General features: G+C 37.6%; 4 protein-coding genes across 6 annotated transcripts in view; 2 read left to right on the forward strand and 2 right to left on the reverse strand.

The window, feature by feature from the left end:
* gstcd (glutathione S-transferase, C-terminal domain containing) overlaps nt 1-14,981 on the reverse strand; it is an 82,736-nt gene extending 67,755 nt beyond the window's left edge. Inside the window, exon 1 of the mRNA XM_039688783.2 lies at nt 14,846-14,981. The gene's annotated coding sequence lies outside the window, so the exon portion shown is untranslated. The remainder of the gene's footprint in view (nt 1-14,845) is intronic.
* On the forward strand, nt 38-6,857 carry cyp2u1 (cytochrome P450 family 2 subfamily U member 1). The gene is made up of 5 exons (XM_039688793.2): nt 38-601; nt 2,881-3,534; nt 3,614-3,775; nt 4,042-4,209; nt 6,076-6,857. The coding sequence occupies exons 1-5, from the start codon at nt 163-165 to the stop codon at nt 6,252-6,254; spliced, it is 1,602 nt and encodes a 533-aa protein (XP_039544727.2). The 5' UTR covers nt 38-162; the 3' UTR covers nt 6,255-6,857.
* Nucleotides 8,011-13,719, forward strand: hadh (hydroxyacyl-CoA dehydrogenase). Its single transcript, XM_039688826.2, has 8 exons — nt 8,011-8,173; nt 9,340-9,468; nt 9,582-9,739; nt 12,019-12,145; nt 12,267-12,356; nt 13,013-13,085; nt 13,181-13,297; nt 13,366-13,719. The coding sequence occupies exons 1-8, from the start codon at nt 8,060-8,062 to the stop codon at nt 13,482-13,484; spliced, it is 927 nt and encodes a 308-aa protein (XP_039544760.1). The 5' UTR covers nt 8,011-8,059; the 3' UTR covers nt 13,485-13,719.
* Nucleotides 14,982-17,156: 2,175 nt separating the features above from the next.
* The window catches only part of lef1 (lymphoid enhancer-binding factor 1), a 46,239-nt gene continuing 40,689 nt past the window's right edge, over nt 17,157-22,706 (reverse strand). For all 3 annotated transcript variants that reach the window (XM_039688847.2, XM_039688839.2, XM_039688858.2), the window contains one exon: nt 17,157-18,488. In XM_039688847.2, the coding sequence (XP_039544781.1) occupies nt 18,409-18,488 (80 nt within the window). In that variant the 3' untranslated portion in view covers nt 17,157-18,408. The remainder of the gene's footprint in view (nt 18,489-22,706) is intronic.

Raw genomic sequence — 22,706 nt, forward strand, 5'->3', positions numbered from 1 at the left:
GCTCCTCTCAGCCAATGAAGAATACAAAAACACGCAACCCATGCTGCAGCTCCAAGAACACAGTCAGGAAGAAAATGCGTTTGATCAGCAGATAACAAATATTGATCCGGAGGAACTATGCGTCTGTTTTAGGAGTCAGTGGATCTGAAAAGCGAGCGAGTCATGGACGCTTCCCCGGGTCTGCTGTGGCAGTATGTGTTCTCGCCCGCTAACCTTGTGGGTTTAACTGCGTTCGTGCTTGTTTTCTATGTGCTGCAACAGTACCAGAATCATCACAGATACGCGAACATCCCTCCCGGTCCAAAGCCATGGCCCATCGTGGGCAACTTCGGGGGCTTCTTAGTGCCTTCATTTATTTCAAAACGATTTGCAAAGAATCGCGAAGAGTTTACAAAGACGGCCTCAAATCCGATCTCACCTCAGGCTGGACTTATGGAGATGTCCAAACTGTATGGAAACATATTTAGCATTTTTGTTGGGCCTCAGCTCATGGTCGTGCTGACGGGGTATGACGCTGTCCGGGACGCGATGGTAAACTATCCGGAGGTGTTCTCTGACAGACCACACATACCGCTCGTTACTATTATCACCAAGAGGAAAGGTAAGATAACCTGTCGTAGTTAATGATTGCTGGATGCCTTGATAATAGATCAGTAGATTAGAGCAGGACACAATGGAGTAGAATAGAATAGAAAGTGGAAGAGGCTGACTCAGAATTGAGTAGAACAAAAAACAGTGCAGAATAGAATAGAGCAGAGTATGACAGACTGGAGCAGAATAGAATAGAATCATTTAGAATTAACAGAGCAACAGAAGAGACTGACATAGAATAGAACAGAGTGTGATAGACTACAGCAGAATATAATGATTTAGAATTTAACAGAATAGAACAGTAGAAGTGACAGAACAGAAACATTTCGAATTGAACAGAATAGAGAAGTAGAAGAGACTGACATAATATAATAGAACACAATACAATGGAGCAGAATTGAACAGAATAGAATGATAGAATAGAACAGAATGATATGCAAAACAGAATAGAACTGAACAGGACAAGTGGGAAATGAACAACAGAAAACAATACAAGTAGAATCGAATTATACAAAACAGAATAGGTCACAACAGAATAGAACAGAACAGAATAGGAAGAAATAGCTAAATAGAATACAACAAAGAAGACGAAAATATAATTTCTGGTCCAGAATAGAATAGATCAGTAGAGTAGACTGGAGCAGAATAGAACATAATGATATAAGTCTTCAAAACAGAATAGAACTGAACAGGACAAGCAAGAAATGAACAACATAAAACAATACAAGTAGAATAGAATTATACAAAACAGAATAGGTCACAACAGAATAGAACAGAATAGGAAGTAATAGCTAAATAGAATAGAACAAAGAAGAAGAAAATATAATTTCTGGTCCAGAATAGAATAGATCAATAGAGTAGACTGGAGCAGAATAGAACATAATCGAATGATAGAATAGAACATAATGATATAATTCTGCAAAACAGAATCGAACTGAACAGGACAAGCAAGAAATGAACAACATAAAACAATAAAGTAAAATAGAATTAATCCAAAACAGAATAGGTCACAGTAGAATAGAACAGAACAGAATTGGAAGAAAAGAAATACCAAAATAGAATAGAACAAAGAAGAAGAAAATATAATTTCTGGTCCAGAATAGAATAGATCAGTAGAGTAGACTGGAGCAGAATAGAACAAAATAATGGATGATAGAACTGAACTGAAGACTGGAGCAGAATAGAACATAATCGAATGATAGAATAGAACATAATGATATAATTCTGCAAAACAGAATCGAACTGAACAGGACCATCGATCGAGAAATGAACAACATAAAACAATACAAGTAGAATAGAATTATACAGAACAGATTAGGTCACAACAACAGAATAGGGAAAAATAGCAAAATAGAATAGAACAAAGAAGAAGAAAATATCATTTCTGCTCCAGAATAGAATAGATCAGTAGAGTAGACTGGAGCAGAATAGAACATAATGAAATAATTCTGTAAAACATAATAGAACTGAACAGGACAAGCGAGAAATGAACAACATAAAACAATACAAGTAGAATAGAATTATACAAAACAGAATGGGTCACAACAGAATAGAACAGAATAGGAAGTAATAGCTAAATAGAATAGAACAAAGAAGAAGAAAATATAATTTCTGGTCCAGAATAGAATATCAGTAGAGTAGACTGGAGCAGAATAGAACATAATGATATAATTCAGCAAAACATAATAGAACTGAACAGGAAAAGCAAGAAATGATATAATTTCTGGTCCAGAATAGAATAGATCAGTAGAGTAGAATAGAACAGAATTATATAATTCTGTAAAACACAATCGAACTGAACAAGACAAGCGAGAAAAGAACAACGTAAAACAATAAAGTAAAGAAAACAGAATAGGTCACAATACAATGGAACAGAACAGAAAAAAAAGCAGAATGGAATAGAACAAAGAGGAAGAAAATATAATGTCTGGACTTGAATAGAATTGATCAGTAGAGTAGACTGGAGCAAAGTAGAACTAAACAGGACAAGAAAGAAATGAAAAACACAAAACATTAAAGTAGAATAGAATTAAACAAAACAGAATATGTCACAAAAGAATAGAACAGAACAGAATAGGAAAAATAGAATAGAACAAAGAACCTGGGCCTGGTTTCAGAAATCCAATTCATTGTACTCTATATAATACCAAATACTGGTCAGGTCACCATATTGGGGACCATACAATAATTTTTTAAAGAATTGTAAAAAAAACAAAAAACAAAAAAAACAATAGCGTTTCGATCTGAAAAAGCCAAGCGTTCTATGTCTGAAGTGGATGTCGTTCGCAGGGATTGTGTTTGCACCCTACGGCCCGCTGTGGCGAACGAACCGGAAGTTCTGTCACAGTTCTCTGCGCAGCTTTGGCTTCGGGAAGCTGAGTCTGGAGCCGTGCATCACCGAAGGCCTGACCATGATCAAAACAGAACTGCGGGACCTCATGGAGAACACGGGGCCGTCAGGAATGGACCTCACTCCTCTCATCAGCAACGCGGTCTCCAACGTCATCTCCTCCCTGACTCTGGGCCAGCGTTTCCATCACCAGGACCAGGAGTTCCGGACCATGCTGGACCTCATGTCTCACGGGCTGGAGATCAGCGTCAACACCTCCATTCTGCTGATCAACGTGTTCCCCTGGCTCTACTACCTGCCCTGGGGCGTTTTCAAGGAGCTGCGGCGCGCCGAGGTCGACATCACCGCCTTCCTGAAGAAAATCATAGCGAGGCACAGGGCTACGCTGGATCCGGACAATCCCAGGGATTTCATAGATATGTATCTGGTGGAGATGCTGGCCAAGCAAAAGGAAGGGAGTTCAGAAGAGTGTCTGTTCTCAGAAGACGATCTCTTCTACATCATCGGGGACCTCTTCATCGCAGGCACTGACACTACCACGAATAGCGTCCTGTGGAGTATTCTCTATATGGCCTTGCATCCGGATGTGCAAGGTAAAGGTGATGTCATTTACAAACATCTGAGGGTTTGGCTGATGATATATACCAGCTCTTTGTTTGATGACCCCCTCAGAGAGAGTTCAGCAGGAGATCGATGGCGTGGTGGGGTCCGAGAGAGTCCCGTCTCTGACCGATAAGGGCAGTTTGCCGTACACAGAAGCCACCATTATGGAGGTGCAGAGGATGACTGTAGTGGTTCCTCTGTCAATACCTCACATGGCCTCCGAAACCACGGGTGAGTTTTGGTCTTCTGTGTTGTTTTTTGTATGTTTGTCTAAAATGTTTGAAACTAAATCAGGTCAACTCAAACTCTGCCATAATCCACAAGGTTGATAATAGTCAACCTTAACCTTTTAAAATCTGTATTTTTTATATCAAATCCAAGGGTTGTTGAAATATTATCACTGTACAAATACTTTCAGAAGACACAAAAAAAAGTTAATACGTTTTTTTAAAATAGTTTAAATACATTTTTCAGCGAAATTTGTCTCTTCCCACTAGAGTTTCGAGGCTACACTATTCCTAAAGGAACAGTTATCATCCCAAACCTCTGGTCAGCACACAGGGATCCTACTGTGTGGGAAAATCCTGATGACTTCAATCCAGCTCGATTTCTGGATGAACAGGGCAAGCTTCTCAGGAAAGAGTGTTTTATTCCATTTGGAATAGGTATGTTGTTCCAATGACAAAATGTAGCCTAAAAAAAGTAATATTTAGCATTTAAAGTGCTCCTATTATGGTTTTTCATATATTACCTTTCGTATAGTGTGTAATATAGCTGTTTGTGAATGTAAGGTCTGCAAAGTTTCAAAGATCAAAGTGTAAGATAAATGGAGTATTGTCTCCCCAAAAGAAAGAATCGATTCTGAACTGCCTGGAACGAGTCGTCAGTAATTCTAGTCTCACTTTCTTGCGTGAGGGTTTGTATCAAATTTGCATAATGGCCGCCTATGGTCTTCATTGGCTGCCGTGAACAACATGGGTGTGTCTGAAATCACATTCACAGTAAAAATGATATGATCTTTAAGTTATGACAACACATATTTTTCATCGCTTTAACTCAACAAAATAAGTTAAAGTCCCAATGTAGTCAATAATTGTATCACTTAAAAATGACATTTAAACATTTTTTCCTTAAAATAGACACTTGTGCCTCATTTAGTATACGTGGTTCTATAAATATGCAAATGACTGAGCCCCGCCTCTACTCACTCACACCAGCTCAGAGATCCACTCGTTGACAATCACATGATTGGTTACAAGGTAGTCTGTGATATCAGAAACAGCCGAGATTTCAAACCTCATTTTGAGACTATCTTTGGTTCACTGCAGTTTTAAAGAGAAAATTAAGTAATTAAAAAAAAAAAAAATATATATATATATATATATATATACACACACACACACATATTATACAAGATTCAACTATTTTTTATGTCAGTTTAGTGTAATTTAAGATCAAATTACTTAAACATCCATCAAAGTTGATTGTACTTAAAAAATTAAAGTAGTAACTTTGTAAAAAAAATATTTTCATGATTTGTAATCACATTTTTTCTATTGTCAAATCAACTTACATAATTTATGTAGGTCAGATAACAGAATATTTTGAGTTTCTGATAATTAAATCAATCTCCTTCATTGTATTAACTCAATTTTCCATTTCAATGAACTTAAAATTAAGGCAACCAGGTTACTTTTTTAAGTTAAACCAACAATATTTTTTCACAGAGTTCTCGAGTCTGTACTTATTTTGAATAAGTAATTACGTCACGACTGCTAAAAAGGTGTGTTCTAGTATGAATGTGATCTTAACATACTACATGCGCCATGTTGTCATTATCATGTGACCTATCAGCTCTGGGAAAGGAGGGGTTTAGAGAGACCGAATCTTTATCAAACCGTTTCAGACACTGAGAAAAGAGATAATGCTGCAATGTACTGTATATTATGTGAAAAATGTGATTTTTTTTTTTTTACCTTGGATGCATGTGAAACTTGTTAATAGAGACCAAAACAAAATTAGGACTCTTTAAAATAGCATAATAAGAGCACTTAAAAGGGACATTTTTTATGACTTTAAACAGCTTTTTTATATGCGTTTTGGCCATTCATTTACATGACAAAGCATTTTGGGGGCCTGAAAATTCAAACTTTTAAAACAGGTTTGCAACGTCATGCTAATGCATATTATGTGTTCAGTTAGATGAGACCTCAAAGCTGTTGCACACACTCACACAACCAACACAACTCTTCTTTCTTTTATCGGCAACCACACTAAACAGTGCATTACTGCCATCATCAGGTAGCTTGGCTCAGAAAACAACACAACTCTGATGATGGTTGCAGTTTAAATACTCTCCTTCCCCTCCCATCATCCAATCACAGCAGGGCTTTGGGTGGAAACGATTTTGCCTGTACGCAAAAAAAACGTTTCGTATTTTAGTAGATCGTTGTCGTTTAAACGTACCCTATGTTCCCAACTGCTCTTATAATGAGGACTATGTTTAACTGAGTGGATTCTGTGTGCCTCAGGTCGCAGGGTGTGCATGGGAGAGCAGCTGGCTAAGATGGAGATGTTTCTGATGTTCACCAGCCTAATGCAGGCCTTCACATTCAGGCTTCCTGAGGGGAAATCTGCTCCCTCCATGCATGGACGCTTTGGCCTGACTCTGGCTCCGTGCCCGTTTACTGTCTGTGTTAATGCACGCTGAGCAGGCATCATTGGGAAGCAAATTGCACTGGTGGACCATGTTGACTAGGCTACTAAGTAAGGGCTTTGAAGTTGTATGATGAAGCAAAAGGTTTGATATTATTTTTGTAAAAAATGCCTGAACAATTTCAAGAAATAAGAACAAATACCTAAGTATTATATCAGCTTATTTTAAAATATTCATTGCATAATTTAATCAAACTGAACTGCATTTTTACAAGACTGTTATTATTATTATTTTTTAAATTATTGTTAAATTATTTCATGGTTCAATGTTATAGTAAAAACATTAATGGGTGTTCAACTATAGGTTTTTAGGATTTTTTTTATTCTAATTTCTAATTTATTTAATTTGTCAGCTAACAATGGACCTCTTTCTATAAGTCATACACATTTCCAGGATAGAGTCATTTCCACCACATCTTAGAGGTGATGTATCTGCATTTTTTGGAATAAAATGGCCAGCCTTGTCTTGCTACGGCTAATTTCAGAGCTAATTGCACGTCCATATATACATACAGTATTTTCACACTTTTTATATAACGTGACAAAAATACTGATTGATTGGAAATGACGCACAATAAAATATTTCGCTGAAAAGCAACATTTGCCTTGATTTGTCATTGCTTTCTTCATAAATTATGTGTATTTCTTCACTGACTGACACTGTTGCCTCCTTGATAAACAACTGCACTATTTTTTAGGATAAAACGTAAACTTGTTGGTGTTTATTAACTTTAAACACATTGTAAAAGAGTTTTATATTATAATACAGCAAATTAACAGGTCATACTACTCCATGGAAAAAAAGTTTTTTTTTCATGTCATAGCATTGTTTAGAGCAAGAAAATTGAAAAATTATATTTTATTCATATGCTATGGTATGTCATCTGTAATGGACACCAGGACTCAATAGGATAAATCTTTCTTCAGTCAAAAAGAAGTTAAGGTTTTTGATGAAAACATTCCAGGATTTTTCTCCATATATGCACTTTACTGGTAACCAAACGGTTCAAGGTCCAAAAGACAGTTTCAGTGCAAACTGTTCAAAGGGCTTTAAATGATTCCAGACAATGAATAAGGGTCTTATCAAGCGAAACGATCACTCATTTAAAAAAAAAATGTTTTATAAGCTCAAATGATCGCCTTGATCTGTTCTGTGACGCACGTTTGTGACTCTCCTGTTCGCACTCGAGTCAATTCGTTCATTTCGTTCGTTGAATGAACCAAATGACACGAAAAAAGATTCGTTCATTTTGATGAACGAGTTCGAACAGGAGAGTCACAAACGTGCGTCACAGAACAGAGCAAAGCGAGCATTTGAGCTTATAAAACATAAACTTTGTTATTTATTTTTTAAATGAGCGATTATTTCACTTGATAAGACCCTTATTCATCGTCTGGAATCGTTTAAAGCACTTTGAACAGTTTGCACTGAAACTGTCTTTTGGACCTTGAACAGTTTGGTTCCCACTGAAGTCCATTATTGTAAACATTTCAAATATTTTAATGCTCTATGAGAAAAATACTTTCTCTCAAAACTTTTTTAGTCTGAAAATAATAGTATTTTTTACTATTGGTATGTAAACATTTTCTCAAACTTTTTTTCCCTCTCAGATCATCTATTTTCTCGCATATAAAGACACAATAGTAGCTCCATATACACCACAGTGCTTTAGGACATGTGAAAAAAAAAGCCATTGCATAAGGAGGAAACCACGTGATCAGTTCAAATTTGCCTCAGTTCTCGAGCACGCGCTGAGACGCTTGTGCACGCGCAATCTGTCATTTATAGAAACAGCAGCCATGGCATTCATCACGCGCCAGTACATCAGGAGCCTCTCATCTTCTGCAGCACTACATGCAATTAAACATGTCACAGTTATCGGAGGAGGACTGATGGGTGCTGGCATTGCACAGGTAACGACAGAGAAATATCACTTTGATTTGCTGAGAGTGAGTGAGTGTAGCCATTCAGGCTACACGCCAAGCTAAGTGCTATCTCACACAGTTAAATAAAGAAGATTATTCTTTATAGTTTCAAGCTGGATGTAGTTGCATTGCTTTTGATTAGAATGGGTGTCAATAAATCGCAGCCAATTTGTTGCAAACTTCTCCCACCATGTTGCGACCATAGACAGTAAAAGAGGTTGCGACTGTCTTTCAGAGTGACCTTTCACCCACTTCTTACGTTAAGGTTAATGTATCCCTTCCATTTTATTTAGCATATAAATATTATGTGTGTGTGTTTATAAACATATTAAAATCGTTTGAAATAAATATCGTAAGGGAGAGGTCACCCTAAAATGTAAAATTCTGTCATTATTTACTTAACCTGCAGTCTTTTTAAACCTGTATGTTTTCGTTAACTCTCTTGAGTATGTACTTATTTTGAATGAGTAATTATTGTATGACCGCTAACAAAGTATGTTATATAGGGGTGTAACGATTGATCAACAATCGATTATTTGACTATAATACATTTAATCGATGTAATACATTTAATCTATAATCGACATTTAATCATCGATTAAGCTGGTTCATGCGCGAGTCGCATTTACCTTTTTTTTTTTTTTAATTTTATTTATTTTTTTATTCTTCCGTGGTCGGTAATTACCCTTGGAATTCATATAGCATATTATAATCACTTATTAGGCCTATATTAATTTATAGAATAGCAAAGTATGCCTAATCAATGACTGTACCACATATTCTAGATATATGAAGGCTATCATGATCATTTTGCCAACAATGAACCATGGATTAATTTAGTTATATTATAGTTGAATTAATTACCCGATCAGCATGGCTATCTTGTTTTCTCCTAAATAAAAGCTCAAGGGTTTATTTCTTGTAAGTGTAGAAATAGGACAAAAGTATTTTCATTTTCCTATATTATAGTGTAATGTTGATTAAAATATACTTTTGAAATATTCATTTTCATATATATAGTAGCCTATATAGGCTATATGGATTTTACGTCATAGGAATAATTATATAAATCATTATTACATTATTATAAATAAATATTTTTTTTAAATAATAAATTACATAAAAAGTTACACATAGTCCCTTTAATGTTTCAGGTTGCTGCATCCACAGGACATTCAGTGGTGTTAGTGGACACATCTGAGGACATACTGAAGAAGTCTGCAAAGAGCATTGAGGCTAGTCTGAAAAGAGTGGCGAAGAAGAAGTTTGCAGAAAAACCTGAGGTTAGTTTGACAGCACTGAGATTAACCACAGTCCCAAAGTTATTGATTTCATGTGGGGTTTAATGGCTGATGTTGCTTTATAGTTCATTAAAACTGTGGCTCACATTCTCTAGGATGGAGAAGCATTCGTTCAGAAAGTCCTGAAGAATATCTCTACAAGCTCAGATGCTGCGTCTGTAGTTCAGGGCACTGATCTTGTGGTGGAGGCTATTGTGGAAAACCTCAAAGTCAAACAAGATCTGTTTGGAGCTCTGGACAAAGTGGCCCCTGAGTAAGAAAAACTTCTATTTCACAGGAAACTATGTAGGGTACAACCAAGGGGGTAATCCATCGACCGGAAGTTGAAGCCTCGCGGGAGCTGCCATCTTGTAGCAGAACTTCACTTGCGTTAGCATTCCCATTGACTCCCATTCATTTTGGCGTCAATTTGACAGCGAATAACTTTACATCTGAGGCGTTTGAAGACCCCATTTGTCCTTTATTTATTTCTAAAGAAACACGACAATGTATAAAATGCTCCATTACCTTGTAGCTTATGTTATGGCCCCGTAGAAGCAGTTTTAGTGAAACGATTTTAGGCTAACGATTGCGTCATACCCACGCGACTCTCTGTCGCACAGTAGAGAGATTACCGTATGGACAGGAGAAGAAGCTCGCGAGCAATCGGGGAAACGTGGAGGCAAAATGACAAAATAATTAATCAGAAAACCTATCAAAATTGTCTCCTTCTCCTAGCTCATGGACAGCTCCTATTCACACTCTCCGCCTCTGCAAGTTTCAGATTTCTAATGCCACATCCACAAGAAGACAGACTGGGTGCTTTCGTCACATCTACGTCGGCAAGCTCTGTTTGAGTCTGCGCGTCAGGGACGGAAGTGCTAAAAAAAAAATCGTCTCAATGGAGTTCCAATGAGATCGCTCTGTCCATTTCTTATACTGTCTATGGGGACAACAAAGTTAAAGGTCCAAAAGGATTGTAACCACTAGATGGCGCACAAAATCCAGCATTTTCACTCTGCACAGAAAATTAAATGATCTTTAAAGGGATAGTTCACTTTGAAATACAATTTTGGAATTTTTTTATATGTTTTAGCTTACGTCAAGGGCATCCAAGATGTACGTGTCTTCGTTTCCGCAGCAGTTTCAATTGTATTATTTTTAGGTCAAACTATTCTTGTGTCAGTCATATAATGAGGTCACCACCTCAAAGAGCATGCACAGAGAAGTCCAAATTAAACATGATTTAAAGACTCGTAAATGTAAGTACACATTGTTGGCCTAAGACACGAAAGGAGCGGTTTGTGTGAGAAAACGAACAGTATTTATATCGTTTAACCTCTTGTAACCACAGGCATGTCCAAGTGATCTGAGGGTGCGGTCTACGCAAGTGCCGGAAGTGATCTCTTGCGCGTGTATGTCACTCATTGTTTACACAGAGATTTCAGAAGTGTTACCCTTTCACGGAAGATCTAAACATATTTAGATAAACAGGAAATTGCAATGGAAGACGATTTTGATATATCAACAGACAAAGTTTGTTTTTATTCACAACCGCGCGAGAGATCACTTCCGGCGCTTGCACAGATCGAAGCGCCCGTGCCTTCCGATCACTTGGACGTGGCTGTGGTTAAGAGGTAAAACGATATAAATACTGTTCGTTTTCTCACACAAACCGCTCGTTTCGTGTCTTAGGCCATCAATGTGTACTTACATTTACGAGTCATTAAATCATGTTTAATTTGGACTTCTCTGTGCATGCTCTTTGAGGTGGTGACCATAGACCTCCATTATATGACTGACAGACAAGAACGGTTTCACCTAAAAATATCAAAATTGATAATACTGTGGAAACAAAGACACCTACATCTTGGATGCCCTTGAGGTAAGCTAAAACACATCAAAAATTAATTTCAAAGTGAACTATCACTTTAATGCAATCGTAGGCAGCAACACAAAATCAATTCTGGACTAAGTTGAGCCATTTTTATTTTATTTATGATAATTAAATGTTCAAGGTACAAATGTTCAAGGTAATTAAATCAACAGTTTTGCAATATCTGAAGAATATGGAAAATATGGTATTTGGGGAATAAACTTATAAACAAACAGTTTTTCGTGTGTTGACATGATATTGTTAGATTTAAATGGTTAATTTATGGTAAATTCACTTTATTTATAATGAAACCATCAAATTTAAATAGCATATAATAAAATATCATATTATTGTTGCTAAATAATAAATAAATAAGAAAAGAATAAATGACTAAAAATATGCTGCTGAAGTGATTGTTTTGAACAGTTACTACCAGATTTATATTATGCCAGAAGAAAGCGCACAGTTATTCAGGCAATATTTTATTTAAATACTTATACTGTTCATCATCACTATATTTAAACATTTGATGCAGAATGCAGAGATCAGAATCTAGTATTCTGGAGAGCTGAGAAAATATAAGTTAATGTCCAGTGTTTTATTTTTGTTGTAAATTGCGGCAGCCATTACTATGGTCTAATTGTTTTATATCAGCCAGATGTGTGTGTTCTCCTCAGACACACCATCTTCGCGAGCAACACATCGTCCCTGCAGATCACGGACATCGCCAGCTCCACGGCAAGATTAGACCGCTTTGGCGGACTGCATTTCTTCAACCCCGTCCCAATGATGAAACTGGTGGAGGTTTGGATTGAAATTCCAATTCACTCACTGCACAACCATCCGCATCAATAAAAATGGCAAATTCTGTTCAAGATATTGAAGCTTGCTTTGAATTGGATATCTTAAACATGTCTTATCTCAGGTGATTAAAGCTCCAGCTACAAGCCAACAGACGTTTGACGCTCTCCTTGAGTTCAGCAAAGCTTTGGGGAAGCATCCAGTCTCGTGCAAAGTAAGCATTCTGTAATCTTCTATTACAGTCGTGTGAAAAAGAAAGGACACCCTTTTGAATTCTATGGCATTTGGTCAATATCAGGTCTTAAAATGAGGTAAATACAACCTCAGATGAATAACATGACATATACAATTTTTTTTTATTATGTCCAGAAGTGTAAAACCATAGAATTCAAAAGGTTCTACTTTCTTTTTCACATGACTATATACACTCGGAGTAGGGCCCTATGATTTCCGCGTTCACGGAATCGAGGAATTGGCAAATTAATGCGGAATCTAGTGTTAACGCGGAAAACTTTAACTTTAAAAGCATACTTTTTTTTTCTCATAACTGTCAAGGGTACAAAAATTGAATTCCCAAAAATGAAAATGGAAAAAACGGAATTCGGGGAAAAATAAAACGGATTTCATAGGGCCCTACGGCCACTTTAGCTACACTTAGTTTTAATAGTACCGGGTCGGATCCACTTTTGCCTTCAGAACTGCTTTAATTCTTCATGTTACTCATCAGACCAGGCAACATTTTTTTTTTTTTTTTTTTCAATCTTCTAATTTTGTTGAGAATGTGCAGATTGTTGCCTCAGTTTACGGTTGTTGTTCGAGATTCAAAGACTTTAAAAAGTCCCTCAGCTTCCACTTGCTGTCTCCTCTCAGGACACTCCAGGGTTTATAGTGAATCGTCTGCTGGTTCCTTACATGCTGGAGGCCGTTCGACTACACGAGAGAGGTACGTGTGTGAACCAGTCAAGAGTGATGAATGGATACCAAAACATATTTTGGTGCAGGTTTTTTTTTTTTTGTTTTTTTCCATATTTTTCTCAGGTCACGGTTCCAAGGAAGACATCGATGTGGCGATGAAGCTTGGGGCTGGTTATCCTATGGGGCCGTTTGAGCTTCTGGACTATGTTGGATTGGACACTTCAAAGTTTATTATTGACGGTGAGCACTTTATCCAGTTTTAATGTAATAGTATTGTGTTGAGGATTTCTAATTGTGTGTTTGTGTAGGTTGGCATGCGATGGACCCTGATAACCCCCTGTTTGATACCAGTCCCCTGCTTAACAAACTGGTGTCAGAGGGCAAGTTAGGCAAGAAAACTGGTGAGGGATTCTACAAATACAAGTAACATGTGAAGATTACCTGCCTTTTACCTTATAAACAGACAACAAATGACCCGTCAATAAAATGCACTGGACTAAGTGTGGATCAGTAGCACCAGTTTTCCCAGGGAAGTCCTGTATGAAATTCTGGACCAGATAAATCGTTTTATAAGACAGCAATGTCTTCCTCTACATCTAGTGCCTTGCTATGATTCTATGAACTTTTGAATGTGTCGAATTAAAAGATTTAAAAAAAAAAAAGTTTCAATGTGTTTTGTAATTATTAATTGTCATATACGCGTCAATTGATAGCAAAGCAGAAAGAAACGCTTTTATTATCAATCATTATTTGACTAATGATGTTGTGAGGTAAACTTCATAATACAACATTCAGCCACTAGAGGTCGTTGTTTCATCATTAATTCAAACTGAGTTCACTCTCAATAATAGATCTTAACGGGACAGTTCACCCAAAAATGAAAATGCTGTCATCATTTACTCGCCCTCAAGTTGTTGCAAACCTGTACGAGTTTCTGTCTCCTGCTGAACACAAAGGAAGTTATTTTGAAGAATGTTGGTAACAAAACAGTTGTTTGGCACCATTGACTTCCAAAGTAGAAAAAAAAAATACTATGGAAGAAGTCAATGGTGGCCCACAAATTGAAAGTGTTATCTGATGTAAATGCATCTCTCTCTCTCTCTCTCTCTCTCTCTCTCTCTCTCTCTCTCTCTCTCTTTATATAAATCTTGGCCTTAAAAACTATATGGACAGTCTGCTCGTATTTAAAAATGTATAAACAGAATATTAAACTAAGAGACATATTTGTGTTAAAGACAGCACAAGCACGCTATTCAAGCAAAAAAGAGGAGATTTTAATGTCCAAATACATTTTGTAGCCACTATGCACATGATTTACCATCACAGAGGAAGCTCATTGAAAAAATCTTGCATTTTAGTTGAAGCTATGAATAATTAAAATAACATTTATGAATAATGTTTATGCATGAACTTTTGGTGCTCATGGTGCTTTTTTCTTTTACTAAACAATCTGACTTAGTTTCTTACATAAAGGTACTTTACAGTGAACACAAGATGCTCTTATTGTGGCCTCTCATCACATTTTAATGCAAGAACTTTACCTTCAGAATAATTCATGAATATATTTTCAGTCCTAACTGCATATTAGACATGTAATTCCAGTTGTTGCAAACTTGGACTAAAAACAAAAAAGACAGGCCAGCAACAGGGATTTGTCATCAATATGATTCAGAAATAGCAGGTAGATACAATGACTACGGGTCTTTTAAATCTAATTGCAGTAGGCCTAGGTTAAATATTAGCGGCAGCTGCAAATAAATTATTTCCTACAGAGGCTTTCAAACTTACTTTTTTCTCCGGACGGTTAGGCCTTCATGGGAATCCCGCCGTCTGGATACTTCATGGGAACAGTGGAGAGTTTCCTACTACACGACTTTCCATTTCAAACAGCCATTTTCGTCTCATTTCTCTGTCTTCCCTGTTGTGGTGATTGTTCGAGGCCTGGCAGACCGCCATCATTAACGGAAACGCCCACACTGAGACCGACTGAGTGATGACATCACCACACCTGACCTTCATCATATATCACATATGTTCAGAACGAGGACGTTGATAAAGCTCACATCAACACTTCAAACTTACTCATTGCTGTATACTTATGTGAGGAACAATTTATCATTTAACTGGCCCTTTTAGCTGCTTAAACACGATATTCAACCGCGTTGATTTCTGCGAGTTGACTATAGGCCTATTTTCAGTTCAAATATTTACGTCTTCCTGTTGTTTCTACATTAATTTAGCGATTCGTTAGAAATTATATCAGTTGTTGTGCCTTGTGCGATATTGTGATTATTTACGATTATATTTACAGAACAAATTGTTTAGTCACTTTTTTAAAAATCGATTGACAACTCTTTTTTTATAGTTACAGCTATTCCTATTTTCACAAAATTATTTCAAACAATAGGCTAATTAGACCCAAGATTACGAATAGCTAATAGGCTACACACAAATATTAACAATATTATGATATAAATATAATATTGGTTTCTGAAGTCAATTTTCATTTTCAACCACAAATACATCTGTCCAACATTGGAAATTAAAGGGATAGTTCACTCAAAAATGAAAATTAAGTCAAATTACTCACCCCCATGCTGTACCAACCCCGTAAGACCTTCGTTCATCTTCAGAACACAAATGAAGATATTTTCGATTAAATTTGAGAGGTGGATCACTGCTTCATAGGCTCCTAAGGGAATGAAACTTGATGGCCCAGAAAGTCAATAGAAAATGTTTAAATATTCCATGTGACTACAGTGGCTCAACTATAAGTTTATCAAGTGACACAAATACTTTTTGTGCGAAAATAAAACAAAAACAATAACTTTATTCGACTATTCCTTTTCTTCCTTCTGGGCCTGAGATGAGGGTTCAAGAGATTTCTATGACGCTTGCGCAATTCTCGCGCATGCGTCGTGGAAATCTCTTCTCGTCTCAGGCCATCTGAGACATTGAACAGGTCTTCCTAATAATCCTTTAGGTGAATGAAATTGAAGTCAAAATGACTAATCGTAATTAATTGCATCTAACAAAAAAGTTTTTGTTTATCTATGTGTGATATATATATATATATATATATATATATATATATACACACACACAAACACACAGATTATATAATATACATTTATATACACACACCCAGATTATATAAAAAACTTTTGTTAGATGCATTTTTGATTGATTTTACAGCACTGCTACTAATGCATGTAAACGAGCTTGTGACAAATTTCATATTTGTTTTAGTCAATTAACAGAGATAGTTTAGTATGCTCGATGCAATAGGTGCTGTGTCAGATCAACATGACTACTACTGTACATGATGAGAGTAGTAGTGTAAAAGGCAGTCATGTTTTTATTTATCTTCTTCCAGTAGGTGGCGCCCTATCATACATTATTCTCTATAGCCAATTCAGTTGTTGTAAACATCCTTGATGAGACCAAAAATACACTTGCCAAACATGAGCACAACACCCACAGAAAAGCATCAAGACAGAACAAAAGACTGTTAACAATTAGAACTCTGTATAATTGTGAATCATATAGGCTGAAATGACACACATTTTATTAAGAACTACACTTAAAATGTTATTTATGTCCATAACTCAGATGCCAGTGTTTCATGCATGAGGTGGCACTGTAGTAGCATAGACGTCAACGGTGAGCTTTTAATGCAGAACATCCTACATTCACAGTTCTGTGTGCTGTCTGTCATAGTGTATCTGCCATTGCAGTCAGCGTGCCTACTGAAAGACTTAAAGATTAAAAATGATGCTTCATATAATTATAGACCCTCAATTTAAAGCATTTGTTAGGAGTATAATGAATGAATGGCCATTTAATTATTTTAGCTATATTGTAAATCATCTCTTATTATTAGTACTTAAGGCCGAATGAATATTCAAATGCACATTAAAATGAACACTAGCTGCATTTTATTTCTCGTTGATTTTAAGAAGCCGTTTGAAGTTTCCCCAGAGATCCGCCGGATATATTCTATAATTCCTAATGCTTCTGGTAGGACGCAGAAATTCACTCTCTCTACTTAACCGAGACACATTTCAGTGTATACAATAAAATAAACATACTGCAGTCGTTTTCAGTCAAAGATGCCTATTTATTTTCATAAAAAAAGACATGTTGAAACAGTTCGAATGTGACCACTTGGAAGCAAAATGCTACACCAAGTTAACGATTCAAAATATGACAATGAATGTAAAAAAACAACATCTGAGAATGCTAAAAGAGAATAATTAAAAAGAATAAAATGTGGAAATGTTTGCATGGAATAAACATGGTAAAAGACCACTCTATTACCTACCAGAGAGACAGAGGTACATTGCAATTAAAAGAAAGACTGCCAAGTGCTGGGGTAAATATATATAGATATATCTGCTTCATTTGTCAATTTAGATCAATAAAATATAGGCCTCTGGGTACCTACTGTACTCTTTCACCTTTGTTCTAATGTTGCCTGCAAAAATACCAAGAAACAGTGACATCCAGACATCTCTTTTTAAAAAGTACACATTGAGCATTATTTTACATCTGCGCAAGTAGAGACTGAGAAGTCAATATCCGTTACAAATAGCTATCAAAAAGAAGACTTTCAAACGTTATTTCTGCAAGACGCTTTAACAAGAAAAATGGCTTTCCTGTCTCCAAGCTTATTTCGTATACCATTATTTATATATATATATATATATATATATATATATAAATAATGATAAAAAAAATCACTTAAAATATACACCGAAAAATGAAAATAAAGAATTATAATAAAAAAAGCATTCAAAATAAACTTGAACCCAAGATGTTGAGGAGAAATCAAAACATCGACCCTTTTTGCACCAATGTGTCAAAATGCAAAACGCAACCTACGGAGACTGTTTCCAGGGCAACGCGTAATCCCTAAAATCTTGCGATAGAACGTTTGTGTGGCGTGTCGGGCCCCCGCGATGCTACATTTTACGGGGCAAGAGAGGAAGTGAGGGAGTGACGTCGTGAACACACAGAGGTGCCAAATAACTTATAATAACTTAGGGACAGGTGTAGGAACGTGTGTGTTTGTGTACATGTGGCCATATGTGCGCTTTACAAACGGTCAAGGAACATAATCAGTGCAACGCCTTCGGCTTCGGGAGTGAATTCAGGACAGTAATAAAAACAAAAACCCAAAAAAAACCGGTATTCACGGGTCTGCGTGAGGGCCTGTGTTGGTGATTGTCTGTTCTCAGTTCAATGTCTCTACAGCAGCGCCTGCAGCCGAGGAGCAGATTCAAGGACCGGGACCCTCTGGATATTCCTCAGGGGTCAAGAGGTGACGGAGGGGTGAAAGGTTGAGGAGTCTAACAGGCTTCCATCTCTAAAAGGGGGCCTGTAGCTGCTGTCTTTGCTTTGCAAGAGGAAAAAGAAGTCCGTTTTCCTCCTGTAGAACACAAATGGAGAGGAAAACACGATTAGATATTTCAAGTTATAGGAATAATTCACCCAAAATTGAGAATTCTGCCAACATTTTCTTTTTTTTTTTCTTTTTTTTTTTAGGTCTATACAATGAATGCTGTTGAAAGTTACAGTGCTGTTTTGGACCCCTATGACTTTCATTGTATAGTAAAAAACTATGGAAGCCCATTTCTGCCACAGAATAAAACATTTTGAAAGATAATTGCGACTTTTTTTTTTTTTGCGATAAACAATTCTGAGATGTAAACTCACAATTCACAATCACAAGAACAAAGTCAGAATTGTGAGATAAAGTCCTAATTATCATTTTATTTTCTATTCTGTGGCGGAAACAAGCTTCCATAAAAAAAAAAAAAACTACTGAAACATTTGGTTTGGAACAACGAAGGTGAGTAATTTGTTTTTTTAGGGTGAACTATCTTTAGACACATTTTAGATCTGCAACAAATTAGGCACTTTACCATATGATTACACGCATTCACATCACGCATTATGATTTGTGTATTGCACAAGAGGACATTTAGAGCAAAAACAAAGCAAGTTTATACCAAATTGGCGCACTCAAAAATGTCCCCTAGCATGCCATTTTGGGAAAAAAAAAAAAAAAAAAAACTAATCCCCACGTTCAACATTAATCAGAAGCCCAAAGTTTTTCCATCACAAACAGTTCGTCCAATCAGAATCCATTTTTGAGATGTGAAATATTAAATGCATCAGACTATTTTGGTCGACAAGCTGTATGGGGCTATTTCAGAAGTGCATCAAATGGAATTCCTGATCAAAGTGAGAAGCAGGAATACAGGAGCAAACCTCTGATGGATGGAGAGAGAGAGATAGAAGAGAGACAGATAAAATGCAAGACTGGTAGCGGGCTCCTCCCTGGAGCGGAGGTCGAACACAACCTTTTTCACCGAGATGTCAGTTTTACTCCACAACTGCACCCTAGACCACTTTCACACATAAATACACTCGTACACCCATGTGGACGGCTTTACCACATGTGGATGAAAGGCAACTACTTTTCCAGGGAGATCTGACCCTGGTGCCGAACGAGGATAGAGAAAGAGAGTCACAGAATAAAGTGAGTGGGGACGCTTTTATTTACCTCCCCTGCCCACCCTTTTCATCCTACGATCTCAAAGCTTCCCTGCGCCCCCTTCCTGGAGAGCGTTTTCCTTCCCGGCCACAGATGAAAAAAGTTGGCATGCTTTCCTGCCTTTCCCCACCAGCCTCCTGTTGGAAGGGGAGGGGGCGCGTCGGGGTGTTTGGAGAGGTTAGGACGGTGCCGTCGGGCCACGCTTTACAGTCCTTTCTGATTCAAACGCAGGGATTCAAGAGCTACTTCCCATTGGCGCTGAGGAATGTCGAGGCCCTGCTCGCAGGAAATGAAACGCTCCTCTGTATTCGAGGGCCAGCCTCTCTCCGTCCTTCTCTTGGGCTCGCTCTGCGGTAGCGAGGCTGTTCTTTGAAGTGTGGGAGGTTAAGATAACAGGCATGGCCCTGTGTCACTCAATTGGCCCGTTCACCTCCCGGGGCAAATCAAAAAGCCTGCAGCTGGGACCAACACACCTCCTTCCCCTGGTCTAACCCTTCCTTTTCCACAAAAGCCAGAGAAGGCAGCTTGATGTGGTCAGAGAGCAAGAAAAAAAATATTGTTCTGAAAAACTGGAGAAAGTGGGCTGCGGTTACGTTTGCCGCTAAATTTCCACTGTGCGCAGCTTAAATGATATAACCGCGTGTATGCGCAGTAATTGGTGGGCTCACTAGGAGGCAGCACTATAGCAGTTGAAAGGTGATTTCAAAAATGGGCAATTATAATGGAAAAGGAAAAAAATATGCACTGTAAAAAATTGTATTCACTTTTTTTTACAGCACAGTAAGATTAAACATTCATATTATAATGCATTTAGTTATTTTAGCCAAGAATACTCTAATTAAACTTTTTAAGTCTGCATATCTGAAAAACAAAAATGGTTGGAAAGGATTGTTAAAATTATTTTGATTTTAAATATAAAGTAAAAAACAAATCAGCCAGTGCAGAATGACAAAATACACTTACAAAATCTATGTTAAATAAAACTTATAAAAACAAGATATAAAAAAGAAAATGTATCGCTTCTAAAAAAAAGCATTTTGTATTAAATAAATACAAAAACATATAATGCAATGTTGCATCTCAAGTAAATGTAAATATATTCCAAACTTGTTCAAAACCCAAAAATAATAATAAGTCAAGGGTGAAAATGACAACAAAAGATGTGCGAAGAGGTTAAAAGATTTGTACATCTTGAGTTTGACAACACAAAACCGTGCTCTCCTCTACAGGTCAGGTGAAGTATTACAAAACTGTCGTAGTGTGCATGCTTCGAACGTGGGCCCAGGGTCAAAGCTAACATTGAACTGCAAGAAGTAACAACAGCCAGAAAAGCTATGTATCCAGGCTTTAGTGGGGTACCTAAAAATCTTGATTCTGGTGTAAAGCAACTGTTTCTACAGACACTTAGCCGTACGTGCAGAACTGGAGAAGGTTCAAAGCTTTACGATGAAACACTGGCAGGGAATGGGAGTATGGACAAAGAGCTCGTATCTGGGTTGTGTTAAGCCTAGTCAGCTGAAAAGGTCCATTTTCACACCAAACTGACTTTGGACCAGTGACCTTGTGTTGTAGCACTTGGCTTCGTTTCTGGTTTTTGGCAGCGTCCTTCAAGGAGTCCATAAAAATTCAACAGGCACTATAACCAATGATCTGCGAGGAGGAGGACGGGTTCAAAAAACCCCGGCCTGAGTAATAAAAACAGCACCTGGATGAAAAATCGGATTTAAACAAACCGCTTGGGTTCAGTCAGCACTTCCTTTGGCCCTGAGACAGTAACATCAGGGAAGGGAAAAACTCTTAGAAACTCTTATACGTCTGTACAACTGCAAACCAACCGTGGCTGTGGCCTTTCTGCTGTGATCTCTCTAAAAAAGGCAGAGGAAAGAATGTTCACCTCAATAAAACCCTTAATGCAACAACAAAAAAAGAAAAAACATCAGGTGAGGGTAGGGGACGCGAAGGCTTGAGTGGGGTCTACCCACATCTGAGGAGCGGTGGGATGGGAGCCCAGGAACGACGTGCTCCTGCAAAGCCTGAGCGGCACTATCAAAGAGCAGCACAATGACTGCTCCCCTCCACCGCCCGGACGCTTCAAAGGAGGAGCGGGGGACGAGGAGCGGGGGTTACGCCTGCTTTCACAATAGGAGCCAGATTTACTCCCTAGGAGAGGAACTCCAGAAAAGAGCAGACGACGGCTGGGGCGTGGAGGAGCGAGAACGACAGAGGAAACGTAGTAGACGCCACAAGGTTTACTGATTCCTCTGCTACTGTGGGTCTACATCTGGAACCATCCCATGATCTATATGAAGGATCTGATGGGGGTGATTCGCATATTGAATTCAACAATTTCTACAAGTTTGTTCCTTGCACCTACATACCAGCAACTCCCAGACTCTTTTAATAGCGCTGCAGAGGTTCTTGGCAGCAACACATGGAAGGAAACCTCTGGGTTTCCGCTGCCCTCAGTGATATTAACCAGTTTATCGACAGTGACTCATGCTTGAGGGTTTTGCATTGCGCTGAATTGAATTGAGAATTCATTGTCAACTTGAAGTCAGTTCCTGAATTTGGATTGATGTAGACAAATGTTTTTGATTGAGGAACTATACAAATCAACTGAACTTTTTTCCTACTAATGCAAAGTATGTCAATACAAAGATTAAAAACGGACAAAGTCTTGAAAGACGGACAGATAGACAGCAGACAAACAGACAGACATTTGTATTGTTTATACATTTCATCATACTTGATAATTACAATTTGTTGAGAAGGTTCGAAGAACACTTCCCCATTTCACAGTAAATTCAGTTTCAATTGACCTTATGCACAGCTGCACTACTTCCTGAACTTAAGCCAGCTCCTTGTTTCCTGTCTGCCATTATTGGCCGAACTTGATTAATTCAGGTGTGTCTGATTATTGTTGCCGTGACTACCGAGGTCAGGCACACCTGGATTAATCAATTTGTTCAATAATGACAGACAGGAAACAAGGAGCTGGCTTAAGTTCAGGAAGTAGTGTAGCTGTGCATAAAGCCAATTGAATTGAAATTCCAGTTCAACTTCCCGTGTGATGTGGCCATTAAATTA

This window comes from Pimephales promelas, chromosome 6, assembly GCF_988280905.1.
Source record: "Pimephales promelas chromosome 6, fPimPro1.hap1.1, whole genome shotgun sequence".
In the NCBI taxonomy this organism is placed as follows: domain Eukaryota; kingdom Metazoa; phylum Chordata; class Actinopteri; order Cypriniformes; family Leuciscidae; genus Pimephales; species Pimephales promelas.

What these genes read in the sequence shown, in the direction of transcription:
- hadh (XM_039688826.2), top strand. Translation starts at nt 8,060, where the DNA reads ATGGCATTCATCACGCGCCAGTACATCAGGAGCCTCTCATCTTCTGCA. An exon ending in CTGGACAAAGTGGCCCCTGA is followed by an intron (nt 9,740 to 12,018) that starts GTAAGAAAAACT and finishes TGTTCTCCTCAG; the next exon opens with ACACACCATCTTCGCGAGCA. An exon ending in CGTTCGACTACACGAGAGAG is followed by an intron (nt 13,086 to 13,180) that starts GTACGTGTGTGA and finishes TATTTTTCTCAG; the next exon opens with GTCACGGTTCCAAGGAAGAC.
- cyp2u1 (XM_039688793.2), top strand. Translation starts at nt 163, where the DNA reads ATGGACGCTTCCCCGGGTCTGCTGTGGCAGTATGTGTTCTCGCCCGCT. An exon ending in TATTATCACCAAGAGGAAAG is followed by an intron (nt 602 to 2,880) that starts GTAAGATAACCT and finishes TGTCGTTCGCAG; the next exon opens with GGATTGTGTTTGCACCCTAC. An exon ending in TTTTATTCCATTTGGAATAG is followed by an intron (nt 4,210 to 6,075) that starts GTATGTTGTTCC and finishes TGTGTGCCTCAG; the next exon opens with GTCGCAGGGTGTGCATGGGA.